At 48.6% G+C, this 13,896-nt stretch overlaps 1 protein-coding gene across 3 annotated transcripts in view; it reads left to right on the top strand.

Annotated features, from left to right (window-relative positions):
* The window catches only part of LOC123763913 (uncharacterized), a 144,361-nt gene that overhangs the window by 80,227 nt on the left and 50,238 nt on the right, over positions 1 to 13,896 (top strand). For 2 of the 3 annotated variants that reach the window (XM_069330178.1, XM_069330175.1), the window contains exon 7: positions 11,482 to 11,589. In XM_069330178.1, the coding sequence (XP_069186279.1) occupies positions 11,482 to 11,589 (108 nt within the window). The remainder of the gene's footprint in view (positions 1 to 11,481; positions 11,590 to 13,896) is intronic. The other variant, XM_069330176.1, reaches the window with a different exon arrangement.

Here is a 13,896-nt window from a genome sequence, read left to right as displayed (position 1 = left end):
CAACCATTTGTTTGACCATTCCTGCAGCTTGTCCAGGTCTTCTTGAAGCCTCAGGCTGTCCTCCTCTGTCTTAATCCTTCTCATAATTTTGGTGTCGTCAGCAAACATTGAGAGGAATGAGTCTATTTCCTCTGGGAGATCATTTACGGATATCAGAAACAGGATAGGTCCGAGTACAGAGCCCTGTGGGACTCCACTGGTGACTTCACGCCAGTCTGAGGTCTCACCCCTCACTGTAACTTTCTGCTTCCTATTGCTTAGGTACTCCCTTATCCACTGGAGCGCCCTACCAGTTACTCCTACCTGTTTCTGCAGCTTATGCATCAACCGTTTATGGGGTACTGTGTCAAAGGCTTTCCGACAGTCCAAAAATTGCAGTCCGCCCATCCTTCTCTTTCTTGCTTAATCTTTGTCACCTGATCATAGAATTCTATTATGTTTGTAAGGCAAGATTTACCCTCCCTGAACCCATGTTGATGGGTTGTCACGAAGTCCCTTCTCTCCAGATGTGTTACTAGGTTTTTCTCACAATCTTCTCCATCACTTTGCATGGTATACAAGTTAAGGACACTGGCCTGTAGTTCAGTGCCTCTTGTCTGTCACCCTTTTTGTATATTGGGACCACATTCGCCGTCTTTCATATTTCTGGTAGGTCTCCCGTTTCCAGTGACCTACTATACACTATGGAGAGTGGCAAGCAAAGCGCTCCTGCACACTCTTTCAGTACCCATGGCGAGATCCGGTCTGGACCAACAGCTTTTCTAACATCCAGATCCAGCAGGTGTCTCTTGACCTCCTCTCTCGTAATTTCGAACCCTTCCAAGGCCTCCTTGTTTACTTCCCTTTCTCCTAGCACAGTGACCTCACCTTGTTCTATTGTGAAGACCTCCTGGAACCTCTTGTTGAGTTCTTCACACACCTCTTTGTCATTCTCTGTATACCTGTCCTCGCATGTTGTAAGTTTCAATGCCTGTTCTTTCACTGTTGTTTTCCTTCTGATGTGACTGTGGAGTAGCGTTGGTTCGATCTTGGCTTTATTTGCTATATCATTTTCATAACTTTTCTCTGCTTCTCTTCTCACCCTGACATACTCATTCCTGGTTCTCTGGTATCTCTCTCTGCTTTCTGGTGTTCTGTTATTCCGGAAGTTCCTCCATGCCCTTTTGTTCAGTTTCTTTGCTTCCATACATGCCATATTATACCATGAATTCTTCTGTTGCTTCTCGGATTTTCCCTTTGGGCCGGGATGAACCTGTTTACTGCCTCCTGACACTTTTGGGTAACATAGTCCATCATATTTTGTACAGACTTATCTCTGAGGTCTATGTCCCAAGGTATTTCACTTAGGAAACTTCTCATCTGTTCATAGTTCCCCTTTCGGTATGCCAGCCTTTTGTTTCCTAGTTTTTTTTTTTTTGGGGGGGGGGGGATAATTCCTAGCTCTACCAGGTGCTCAAAAGTTCAATACACTGTGATCACTCGTTCCCAAGGGCGCTTCCATCTTAACTTCCCTTATATCCCACTCATTTAGGATAAATATCAAATCAAGCATTGCTGGTTCATCTTCTCCTCTCATTCTTGTTGGTTCCTTGATGTGCTGGCTTAGAAAGTGTCTTGTTGCCACGTCCAGCAGCTTAGCTCTCCATGTTTCTGGTCCTCCATGCAGAGCTCTGTTCTTCCAATCTATTTTCCCATGGTTGAAGACACCCGTGATTAGTAGTCCAGATCCATTCCTGCTAGCAACAGAAGCTGCTCTCTCTTTTATGTTAATGGTGGCCATGTTGTTTCTATCATATTCCTGTCTGGGTCTTCTATCATTTGGTGGTGGATTATATATGACTACGACTATAATTTTTTGCCCTCCAGTTGTTATGGTACCTGTTATGTAGTCACTGAAACCTTCACAGCCCTGAACAACCATTTCCTCAAAATCCCAGCCTTGTCTTACCAGCAGAGCTACACCACCACCACCGCCTCTTCCTTCTCTCTCTTTCCTTATAACATAATAGTCCTGTGGGAACACTGCATTTATTATGGTTTTCGTTAGCTTTGTTTCTGTGAGAGCTATTCGAGAGATAAACTTTGTTTCTGTGTGTGTGTGTGTGTGTGTGTGTGTGTGTGTGTGTGTGTGTGTGTGTGTGTGTGTGTGTGTGTGTGTGTGTGTGTGTGTGTGTGTGTGTTTACTAGTTGTGTTTTTACGGGGGTTGAGCTTTGCTCTTTCGACCCGCCTCTCAACTGTCAATCAACTGTTTACTAACGACTTTTTTTTTTTTTTTTTTTTTTTCACACCACACACACACACACACCCCAGGAAGCAGCCCGTGACAGCTGACTAACTCCCAGGTACCTATTTACTGCTAGGTAACAGGGGCATTCAGGGTGAAAGAAACTTTGCCCATTTGTTTCTGCCTCGTGCGGGAATTGAACCCGCACCACAGAATTACGAATCCTGCGCGCTATCCACCAGGCTACGAGGCGTGCGTGTGTGTGTGTGTGTGTGTGTGTGTGTGTGTGTGTGTGTGTGTGTGTGTGTGTGTGTGTGTGTGAAAAATAGCAGTTAGAAACAGTTAATTGATTGACAGTTGAGAGGCGGGCCGAAAGAGCAGAGCTCATCCCCCGCAAGCACAACTAGGTGAATACACACACACACACACACACGCACACATATTGTTGAGAATTTCAACAAGAGAGTCCAGGAGGTCTTCACAATAGAGCAAGGAGAAGTCCCAGCACTAAATGAGGAGGAAGCAGACCGAGCAACCTTGGAGGAATTTGACCTCACCAGTGATGAGGTCAAAAGGAATCTGTTGGAGCTGAATGTGACAAAGGCTGTTGGGCCTGTCAGAATCTCACCATGGATATTAAAGGAAGGTGCAGAGGCACTCAGTGTGCCACTCTTTATGGTGTATAACAGGTTACTTGAAACAGGAGACCTACCGAAAAGTTGGAAGACAGCTAATGTAGTCCCAATATACAAAAAGAGTGACAGGCAAGAGGCACTGAACTACAGGCCAGTTTCCCTAACTTGTATACCCTGCAAGGTGATGGAGAAGATCATGAGGAAAAGGCTCATAGAGCATCTGGAAGAAATAGTTTTCCCTCCAGATGCTCTGCGAGAGGGTAAATCGTGCCTCACAGGTTTATTAGAATTCTATGACCAAGCAACACAAATTAGATGAGAAAGAGAAGGATGGGCAGACTGCATTTTCTTGGACTGTCAGAAAGCCTTTGACACAATACCTCACAAAAGGCTATTGCAAAAGTTGGAGCAACAGGGAGGAGTAAAAGGTAAGGTGCTACAGTTGATAAGGCTGATAAGTTGATAAGTTTTTAAGCAACAGGAAACAGCGAGCAACTGTGAGGAGGGGGGGTCGAGACATCAGAGTGACAAGATGTCACCAGCGGAGTCCCACAGGGCTCTGTACTTGGACCCATCCTGTTTCTGATATGTGTAAACGACCTTCCAGAGGGTACCCCCCTCCCCATCCAGCCCGTTGGCGCCGTGAGGAAGCTTGGTGGTTGGCTGCCGGAGTGTGATGCTCCATGGGACAGTCCTCTGTCCTTTTGTGGCCTTATGCTCCTGCTACTGTCTTCTCCAATTGTGCCGGATTGCTTTTCCTTTTCCTTATGTTTCGTTTTTCTCCCCCCCCCTTCTCCTATCTGCTTGTCGTTTCCTGCCGACCTTTTGCTTGTTTTCGTTATTCTTTTGGATTTCTTCTATTTTGACGCCCGGGTGCTTGGGGAGGCATACTCTTGCACCCGTATAACTGTAGTTCCCAACGTCGAGAGCGAGGGAAACCTTTTATTGTCAATCCTCCTTTCGTCACTGAACCCGATCTCGATGGACTGACAGTTCTTAAGGTGGCATTTGTGGGGCATATACTCACGACGCACTCCTAGGGGCTCCGACATGATCGGCGATAGCTTCTTTTTTGGGTGTCCTGCCTCTAATTGTGACTCCATGGTGGGTATGGGGGCTCATTCGTAAATGAATGTTTTTCCTTTCGTACCTATGTTCCATTCTGTTCCTCTTTTATCTTCTCATAAGGTGGGCGACCAAGCCCCCGAGTTGGACCGTTTTGGAAGACCGGGCTCTGTAGCCCCCGCTGCATTGGGCCCCGACCTTGCTCCTCCTTTGACCTCTCTGACTACTCCCCTCGGCTTTCCTCGCTCCTCTGTGGTTGGGGCGAGCCCCAAGCCCCCAGTGGTGACCACCTCGTCCCCTGGCACGGCTCAGTCTCTAGTTGTGAGTACTGAACCTTTTATCCCCTCTCTCTTTGGGGGTTCTCAACGCCGTCCTCAACACGGCCGCACTCGCACGATTCCTTCCCAATATTGATGGGAATAAGGCCCTGTTTGGTCCTGCTTCATGGGCCAAATACTTTGATCTCCTCCCTCTTGATTCTGCACCTCCTGATGATTTCTCCTTCAGAGGCACCATGTTGATTCCGTAGACGCCTTTGTTACTTTCCACTCTACCCATATCGGTGCACGTGTCGTTGCTGCTTCTTCTCAGGATGCAGCCTCCCGCTTGGCCACCTTGTCCTGCTTTGGTGAGACCCCTGTTCGGGTCTCCAAGAACGCTCAGCTGAATGCCAGTGTTGGCACTATTCTCCTCCCACCCCATGTTGCTACCGGTGTTCGGAATCTCCAGGACTGCCACAAAGATATTCGTCATATCCTCAATGCCCAGGGCCATTCCATCCTCCAGGTAGACTTGTTTACTCGTCGCCCTCGTGGTCGTCGCCGTCAACCCCTTCAGGTTGTGAAGATTACCTTTGATGGTAGGACCCTTCCACCCTCTGTCATTCTTGCTGGTGCCAGGTGCTTCGTCCAGGAGTTCATTCCCTCTCCTCAGCTCTGTAATAAGTGCTGGAGGTTTGGGCATGGTGCCCTCTGGTGCTCTGGAACTGTCTCTCTTTGTCCTTTGTGTAGGGGCAAAGGTCACTCTAAGTCGGAGTTCACTTCTCTCCAGGCTTGCTGCCTCAGTTGCAGTGAGGCTCACCCTACCTTCTCCCGTGCGTGTATACATTACAAGCTTGAGGTTGCCATCCTCAACTTGAAGCACCAGGAGCGTTTATCTCTTCCTGAGGCGAGGAGCCAGGTTCGCGAGCTCCCACCTTATGCTAACGTTTCTTATGCTCGCGTGTTGCGCTCTTCCTCTCCTCGTCCTTTCCACCTTCCTCAGACTCAAAACCGTTTCCAGGCCTTGGACCCTAATATGCCCACTGCCCCTTACTCTGTTCCTTTGAGTTCTGTCCCAAAGGGTCCTCCTAACGGTCCTCTGTCTGGGGTCCCCCCTTCTTTCTGCCTGGTCTGTCATGTGTCCTGTATCTTCTTCCTCGTCTCCCTCCGATCCTCCTTCCCTTCCTTCTCCTTCGTCTTTTGGCTCTCCACGCCGTCTGTCGGTATGGGCTGATGTCCATCACTCTCCCAACGGCTGTCATGTATGCTCTTGTTCAGCTTCTCCTGTTGAGACGCTGGAATCCATTGCCCAGTACGTGGTTGCTGGGACACCTGTCTCTTTGAGTCAGAAGCGTAAGTCTGGCTCCTCGCCTTCCTCCTCCCCGGCGGGTAAAAAGGCTTCTCTTTCTTCCTCACCCCCTACTTCTGACTCTCTCGCTCTGTCCCCTTCCGTTTCAATGGTTACGCCCCCTGTTCATGCTATGGAGGTCTTTTTGGCCCCCGCTTCCCTCTTGGTTGGTGCCCTTGCTGTGGTGTATTCCCTTGTTTCTGTCCCTCCTGCTGCTGTCCTTGACCCTCGGTTATCCCCTCCTCTTCCTCCTCTGGACCCTACTCGTCCGCCCCTGGTCGGTCCTCTAGCTACCTTCCCTTCTTCTTTACTCAGTTTACCCATGCCCCCTAACCCTGACTTCGCTGACCCTGACCCTGATCTTGCGCTTCTTTAACATGCTGTGTTCCCTTTTCGCTTTTGTTTCTTCGTTGTTCTCTGTTGCTGTCATTCCTCTTCTCGTCGATGTCTAGTCTTCAATAGAATGTTCATGGTTATTACATCAATTTCCTAGAACTCCAGCTTCTGATTTTGCGGTTTTTGCCCCTTTGTGTCTGTTTCCAGGAGCCGATGCTTGGTGCTTGTCTAGCCCCAGCAATAGCCCCGGCTATTGCTGGGGCTCCTAATTCTTCTGCTCTCTTAATTCGCTCTGATGTTCCCTTTGTCTCCTTACTTTTTCCTTCCTCTCTCCATTGTTTTGCTGCTCGTATCTTTGTGAGGAAATGGTAAACCGTTTGTTCCATTTATCTCCCCCCAAGTGTCCCACTTTCTCTTCCCGATCTGAAACACCTACTGGACTTCTTGCCGGAGCCTGTGCTCCTGCTAGGTTATTTCAATTGTCGTCATTCCCTTTGTGGTGATGTTCTGATGAACACCCGGGGTCGTCTTTTTGAGCCGTTCATCCTCTCTTCTTCCCTGTCTCTTTTGAATTCTGGTGAGCCCACGCATTTCGACTCTCAGACTCGCACCCTTTTCTGTCTTGATCTTTCTCTTTGCTCATCTTCTCTTTTCTTAGATTTCACGTGGCAGGTTCTTGATGACCTCCATGGCAATGACCATTTCCCCATCCTTGTTACCTTTTTCTCTTTTCACCCTGCCCTCTCCTTCCCTAGGTGGCAGTTTGCTAAGGCAGACTGGAACCTATTTACCCTCAGTGCTACTCTCTCTGACCTCTCCTCCTTTTTCATGACACCGTCTTCGATCCTGCCCTCTGCTCTATTCCTCGCTCTTCCTCTTGGGGCCCACAGAAGTGCATTCCATGATGGAATACAGACTGTGGTCGGGCTGTCTGCTGTAAGCATGCAATCTGGAAGAGACACCGCCGCCGGCAGACGGCCGATTCTTTTCTTTTATTTCGGAAGGCGAGTGCAGTGGCTCGTAGGGCCATCCGTATGGCTAAACGGGATTGCTGGGCATCTTATGTACCCCAGGGTAGTGTTCTGAGCACTAACATTTTTTCTGGTTGCCCTCAATGGTCTTCTTTCCTCTCTTCCTTCAGGCGTCTTCTCCGCTCTTTATGTCGACGATCTTACCCTTTGCTGTCAGGGTGATGACTCGCCTCTCCTTCAACGCCGGCTTCAACTTGTGATTGGTGCCTTGTCGTCTTGGGCCACCGATCATGGCTTCAGGTTATCAACATCTAAGACTTGACCTATGACTTTTACTCGGAAGCATGTCTTTCTTCGTCCTTCTTTGTCGCTTTATGGTCACCCCATTGTGTACAAGGATTCCGCTAAGCTTTTGGGGTTGATTTTTGACACTCGTTTGTCTTGGTCTCCCCATATCTCTTACCTCCGTGTTGAATGCTTTAAGGCCCTTACCCTCCTTCGGCTATTGTCCCATACTTCTTGGGGAGTGGATAGGCGCACTCACTTTACATTCCTCTCTCGTCCTGTCTAAGCTCGATTATGGTTGCCCTGCTTACTCATCTGCTTCTCCTTCTACTCTTCGCCATCTTGATGCTTTGCACCATACTGGGTTGCACCTGAGTTGTGGTGCATTTCATTCGACTCCCGTCCTCAGCTTGCATGTTGACACTGGCTTCCTGTCTCTCCAGGACCACTGTGATCGTTACTGTCTTCATTATCTTGTGCGGTCCTTGCAACATCCTTCCTCTCGCCTCTGTCGTGCTTTAACTTTTGCCCCTCCTGCGGTTCCTGTTCCTCTTCACCACCTCCCTCTTTCTGTCCGGTTATCTCACTTACAGGATTCTCTTTCCTTTCATATTTCTAATATTTGTCCCTGTGTTGTTCCTTCTTTGCCCCCATGGAGAGTCCCCCTTCCATAGTTTTGTACATCCTTCACCCGCATCACTAAAGCTTTTACCCCCCCCCCCTTCGGTTCTAAAACGCCTCTTCCTTGAGCACTTTTCTTCTCACTCCCGCTCCGTTTCCATTTTCACCGATGGGTCGAAGTCTGAGGATGGTGTAGGTTACTCTGTTGTTTTTCCTGATTGCACTTATATGTGTCGCTTACCTCCGGAGACTAGCATCTTCACAGTGGAACTTTATGCTATTCTCTATGCTCTTCGTTTCCTGCTTTCTCATTGTCAATCTTCCTTTGTAGTTGTTGTTGACTCTCGTAGTGCCCTCATGGCTCTCGGGTCCTTTAATCCGGTTCATCCAGTGGTTGTCGAGATCCAGCATTGGCTGTTTCTTGTTCACAGTAAATTTAAGTCGTTGGTGTCTCTTTAAGTGAGTGTGTGGATGCTGCCGCAGGGAAGCTGTCCGCTCTTGTCCCATCTCTCGTAAAGGTATTCCTTATTCCGACTTTTACCCAGTTATCCATTCCTCCATCTTTACCCGTTGGCAGGCTTGTTGGTCGTCTGTTACTGGTAACAAACTGCGTACTCTTAAGAGTTGTGTGTCCTCATGGCTGTCCTTCTACCACCGAAACCGGCGATGGAAAACGGCTCTGGCGAGGTTGCGTATTGGCCATACTCGCTTAACTCATGGTCACTTGATGGAGCGCCGCCCTGCTCCTTATTGTCCTAATTGCATTGTCCCTCTTACGGTCGTGTATATCCTTGTTGAATGTCCTGACTTCTGGGATGAGCATGTGTCTTGTTTTCCGACCGTCCCCCGCGGTCGCTTGTCCCTCGATAGTATTCTTGGTGACTCGGATACTTTTGATATCGTTCGCCTTATGCGTTTCTGTTCTCGTATTGGCATCCTTGGTGATATTTAGCGCCCTCTGATTATCCCTCACATTTGATGGTGCTACATAGCCTTCCCAGTTTGGTGCCTTCTTCTGATAATTACTTACTTACTTCCAGAGGGTATAGACTCATTCCTGTCAATGTTTGCTGATGATGCCAAAATAATGAGAAGAATCAAGGCAGATGAAGATAGAGACTACAGGACTACCTGGACAAACTGGTGGAATGGTATAGAAAATGGCTACTAAAGTTAAACTCAGGAAAGTGTAAAGTAATGAAATTAGGTGAAGGGAGCGGGAGGCTGAACACAATGTACCATCTGGGAGGTGATATCCTGCAAGAGTCAAATAGAGAGAAAGATCGGGGGGTTGATATCACACCGAACCTGTCCCCAGAGGCCCACATCAAAAGAATATCATCAGCGGCATATGCTAGATTGGCCAACATAAGATCTGCCTTTAGAAACTTGCATAAGGAATCGTTCAGGACCTTGTATACCACTTATGTAAGAACAATCCTGGAGTATGCAGCTCCAGCCTGGAGTCCATACCTAGTTAAACACAAGACAAAGTTAGAGAAGATTCAGAGGTATGCCACCAGGCTCGTCCCGGAACTGAGAAGAATAAGCTACAAGGAAAGGCTAAGGGAGCTGAATCTCACGTCCCTGGAAAACAGAAGAGTAAGGGGAGACATGATAACCACTTACAAAATTCTCGTGGGAATTGACATGGTGGACAAAGGCAAACTCTTTAGCATGGGTAGAACACGAACAAGGGGACCCCACAGACTGAGTACCCAGATGAGCCACAGGGACGTCAGAAGGAACTTTTTCAGTGCCAGAGTAGTTGACAGATGGGATGCATTAGGCAGTGATGTGGTGGAGGCTGACTAAATACACAGTTTCAAATGTAGATATGATAGAGCCCAATAGGCTCAGGAACCTGTACACCTGACAGTTGAGAGGCGGGACCAAAAAGACAAAGCTCAATCCCCGCAAGCACAACTAGGTGAGTACACACACACACACACACACACACACACACACACACACACACACACACACACACACACACACACACACACACACACACACACACACACACACAAATTCATAAGTAGTCGGGGCTTCGCGGCTGAGTGGACAACGCTCTGGAGTCGTAAACCTAGTGGCCCCTGGTTCGATACCCGGCGGAGGGGAAAACAAATGAGCAGTTTCTTTCACTCTAATAAACCTGTTCACCTAGCAATAAATAGGTACCTGGGAGTTAGACAGCTGCTACGGGCTGCTTTCTGGGGGATGTGTGTGTGTGTGTGCATTTGAGAAAAATATATGTAGTAGATATAATAGAGGAAAAATAGATTGGCTAGAAAGGCGGGGTCCAAGAACTACTAGCTCGAGCCTGCAGGAATAAATAGTAAATACACACCATAATTGGTGCTTTGTTTGTGTATTGACAGTGACCTTGGTGGCCACACGTGCGTGCTTGTCTCCCCCACCACAACCACTGCCAACCTCTGTGGCCCCTGGTGGCCCCATGTCCACAACTCCCCTCAGATACAACCCCTCAGGCACCACGTCCCCTCAAAACCCCACAACAACCCCTCCTTCCCCCACCATCTTTTCAGCCACTCCCCTCCCGTCTTAACCCGGCACTCTCTCATGCCTGAACCTGTAGCCTTCAGAGGGCCAGCCTGCACCCCTCACAGTCCTGCATGACACACTGGCTCTAGGTCTGTGGGGTCCAGGGTAAGGGTCTGTGGGGTCCAGGGTCCTCGTCTGTGGGGTCCAGGGTAAGGGTCTGTGGGGTCCAGGGTAAGGGTCTGTGGGGTCCAGGGTAAAGGTCTGTGGGGTCCAATATAGGGATATGTGGTGTCCTGAGTAGGGACTTGTGGGTCAGTATTGTGGAAGGGGATAAAGAGCATGGTGGAAGGGTAAAGAGCATGGTGGAAGGGGTAAAGAGCATGGTGGAAGGGTTAAAGAGCATGGTGGAAGGGTTAAAGAGCATGGTGGAAGGGGCAAAGAGCATGGTGGAAGGGGTTAAAGAGCATGGTGGAAGGGTTAAAGAGCATGGTGGAAGGATTTAAAGAGCATGGTGGAAGGGGGTAAAGAGCATGGTGGAAGAGTCAAAGAGCATGGTGGAAGGGTTAAAGAGCATGGTGGAAGGGTAAAGAGCATGGTGGAAGGGGATAAAGAGCATGGAAGGGTAAAGAGCATGGTGAAAGGGGATAAAGAGCATGGAAGGGTAAAGAGCATGGTGGAAGGGGATAAAGAGCATTGTGGAAGGGGATAAAGAGCATGGTGGAAGGGGATAAAGAGCATGGTGGAAGGGGATAAAGAGCATGGTGGAAGGGGGTAAAGAGCATGGTGGAAGGGTAAAGAGCATGGTGGAAGGGGTTAAAGAGCATGGTGGAAGGGGATAAAGAGCATGGTGGAAGGGTAAAGAGCATGGTGGAAGGGGTTAAAGAGCATGGTGGAAAGGGATAAAGAGCATGGTGGAAGGGTAAAGAGCATGGTGGAAGGGGATAAAGAGCATGGTGGAAGGGTAAAGAGCATGGTGGAAGGGGATAAAGAGCATGGTGGAAGGGGTTAAAGAGCATGGTGGAAGGGGATAAAGAGCATGGTGGAAGGGTAAAGAGCATGGTGGAAGGGTAAAGAGCATGGTGGAAGGGGTTAAAGAGCATGGTGGAAGGGGATAAAGAGCATGGTGGAAGGGGATAAAGAGCATGGTGGAAGAGAGTTGTGAGCACGGTGGAAGAGCACCCCGCGTGAGAGAGAGTGTGGTAGCACGGCTTGGTGTTATTGTTCCTGCAGAGGTGCGGCCGTCTCACGTCTACTGTCCCTCAGGCAGCGCGGACGCCATCCTCGCCCTCGTCAACGCCGGCGGCAGTGTCAGCGCTGAGGACAAGGACGGCCTCACAGGTACTCCACCACTCCCATGTTGGGTTATTTCTAGTCCCTAGTTCCTTACTTGTTCTCTTAAATGGTTATCTTACCCTAAGCTTTATACTCAAGTGTTTTTAGAGACTCTTAAAGGAGAACTCTCCTGAGGACATTTTGGCTGCCACATTGGAGCACCGTACATACACACCCAGTGTTTCATAAACAATAATTTTATGCTTGTTAGGTTTTGAGAATGAAACTTGGGTTATATATACGATGTTTTATCTGGCAGACAAAATATTTAAACAACTAGCATTTGTCACACAAGTTAAATCTGTTTTGACTCATAAGGGGGATGCATATTGGTGGATGTTAGTATTGTAACTTATTTAGTTCAACTAAAGCCAAATGGTATGTAAAAAATATTTCACGTTTGTGTAAGAACATACCACTAGAAATGTACAACATCCCATAGGCCTGTATCTATAGTACAGTATACCATAGGCCTATATCTATAGTACAGCATCCTTTAATAGTAGGCTTCCTTCAGTCTCTGGAGACTATGGAGTTTCACTCTGGTTGTCAGTCCTGGTGCAGCGTCTGGTGTGACTGATAAGGACAATCCCAGAATGGCAGTCCATCCCACACTGAGCACAAACAAAATCTGATTCTGGTCTGTTTTCCTGGCCACCGGCTTTCCTTCTCTGTCTCTTTGCCTCCGATTGCTTGTCAAGTGTTTCCTCCAACCTGGAGGGATCTTTCTGAACAGACTTCCTCCAGGCTGATCGGTCTACGGCCAGAGTTTCCCACGTAGCAAGATCGACGTCCATGGCTTTTCAGGTCCCTCTTGCACACGTCTTTGTACCGTAGCTGTGGGTTGCCTGTTGGATGTTTTTCCTGCGTCAGCTCTCCGTACAGGAGGTCCTTGGGGATCCTGCCATCACCCATTCACACTACGTGCCCGAACCAGCACATTCGTCTCTACTTCAGCATTGAGTACATGCTGGGGATTCTAGCTATGCCCAGGACGATGTTGTTTGTCACCTTCTCCTGCCAGGTGATGTGAAAGATGTGATAGAGGCACCACATGTGGAAGTCATTCAGCTTACTTTCCTGTCAGATGCGGAGTGTCCAGGACTCACTGTCATATAAGAGAATGCTCCGGATGCAGGCTCTGTAAACCTGGATCTTTGTGTACCCAGTCAGCTTATTGTTGGCCCCCACACTCTTTGTCAGTCTGGACATGGTTGTAGATGTCTTACCGATGCTTTTGTTGAGCTCCATGTCAAGAGAGAGGACATCAGAGATTGTGGAGCCCAGGTACATGAAGTCATGGGCGACTTCTAGATTGTAGTCAGAGATGCAGATGTTAGGTGGGGAGTCCACTCCTTGTCCCATGACCTGTATTTTCTTCAGACTGATGGAGAGTCCGAAGGCCTGGCTGGTTTCACTGAAGCAGGTTATGAACTGTTGGAGGTCTTCAGCTGAGTGGGCGGTGAGTGCTGCATTGTCTGCCTAAAGGAGGTCATGCAGACACCTCAACCTTTGTCTTGGCTCTCAGCCTGGTAAAGTTGAAGAGCTTTCTGTCTGACCTGGTCCAGAGGTAGATGCCTTCTTTGGCAGATCTGAAGGTGTACTGCAGCATAACTGTGAAGAAAATCCTGCACAGGGTTGGAGCCAGGACTCAGCCCTGCTTTACTCTGCTTCGGATGTTGAAGCTAGGCGTCTGATGTTGAATCGTTAAAGACCAGGTTCAGGTTCAGGTACCCTTCAGGTTCTCGTGGAAAGATCTGGTGATGCTGCTGAGGAGCCTGAGTGAACATCCGATCTTGGGGAGGATCTTGAACAGGCCATCCCTGTTGACGAGGTCGAAGGACTTCGTCAGATCTATGTAGGCTACTAAGAGTGGCTACTTCTGTTTCCTGCATTTCTCCTGCAATTGTCTGAGGAAAAAGACCATGTCGATGGTGGACCTGTTAGCTCGAAATCCGCACTGTGATTCTGGGTAGAATCTCTCTGCAAGTTGTTGGAGCCTCTTCATTGTGACTCGATAAAATAGCTTTCAGACAATACTGAGGTAATTGTCACCTTTATTCTTGTACAATGTGACAATGTTGGCATCCGTCATATCTTGTGGTGCCACTTCTTCTCTCCAGCAGAGGCAAAGGATTTCATGCAGCTCCATGAGTAGGATACTTTTGCAGCACTTCAAAGCCTCGGCAGGGATGCCGTCTTTTCCAGGAGTTTTGCCAAAAGCAAGGGAGTCTAGGGCCTCACTGAGTTCTTGAGGGTCGGTTCGCTGTCGAGCTCCTTTAACACCGGCAGATGCTCAATGGCGCTCAGGAT

The sequence above is a fragment of the Procambarus clarkii genome, chromosome 23 (genome assembly GCF_040958095.1).
Source record: "Procambarus clarkii isolate CNS0578487 chromosome 23, FALCON_Pclarkii_2.0, whole genome shotgun sequence".
Classification (NCBI taxonomy): Eukaryota; Metazoa; Arthropoda; class Malacostraca; order Decapoda; family Cambaridae; genus Procambarus; species Procambarus clarkii.
The sequence above is the reverse complement of the archived record's forward strand: the minus strand, read 5'-3'. Positions and strand labels throughout refer to the sequence as shown.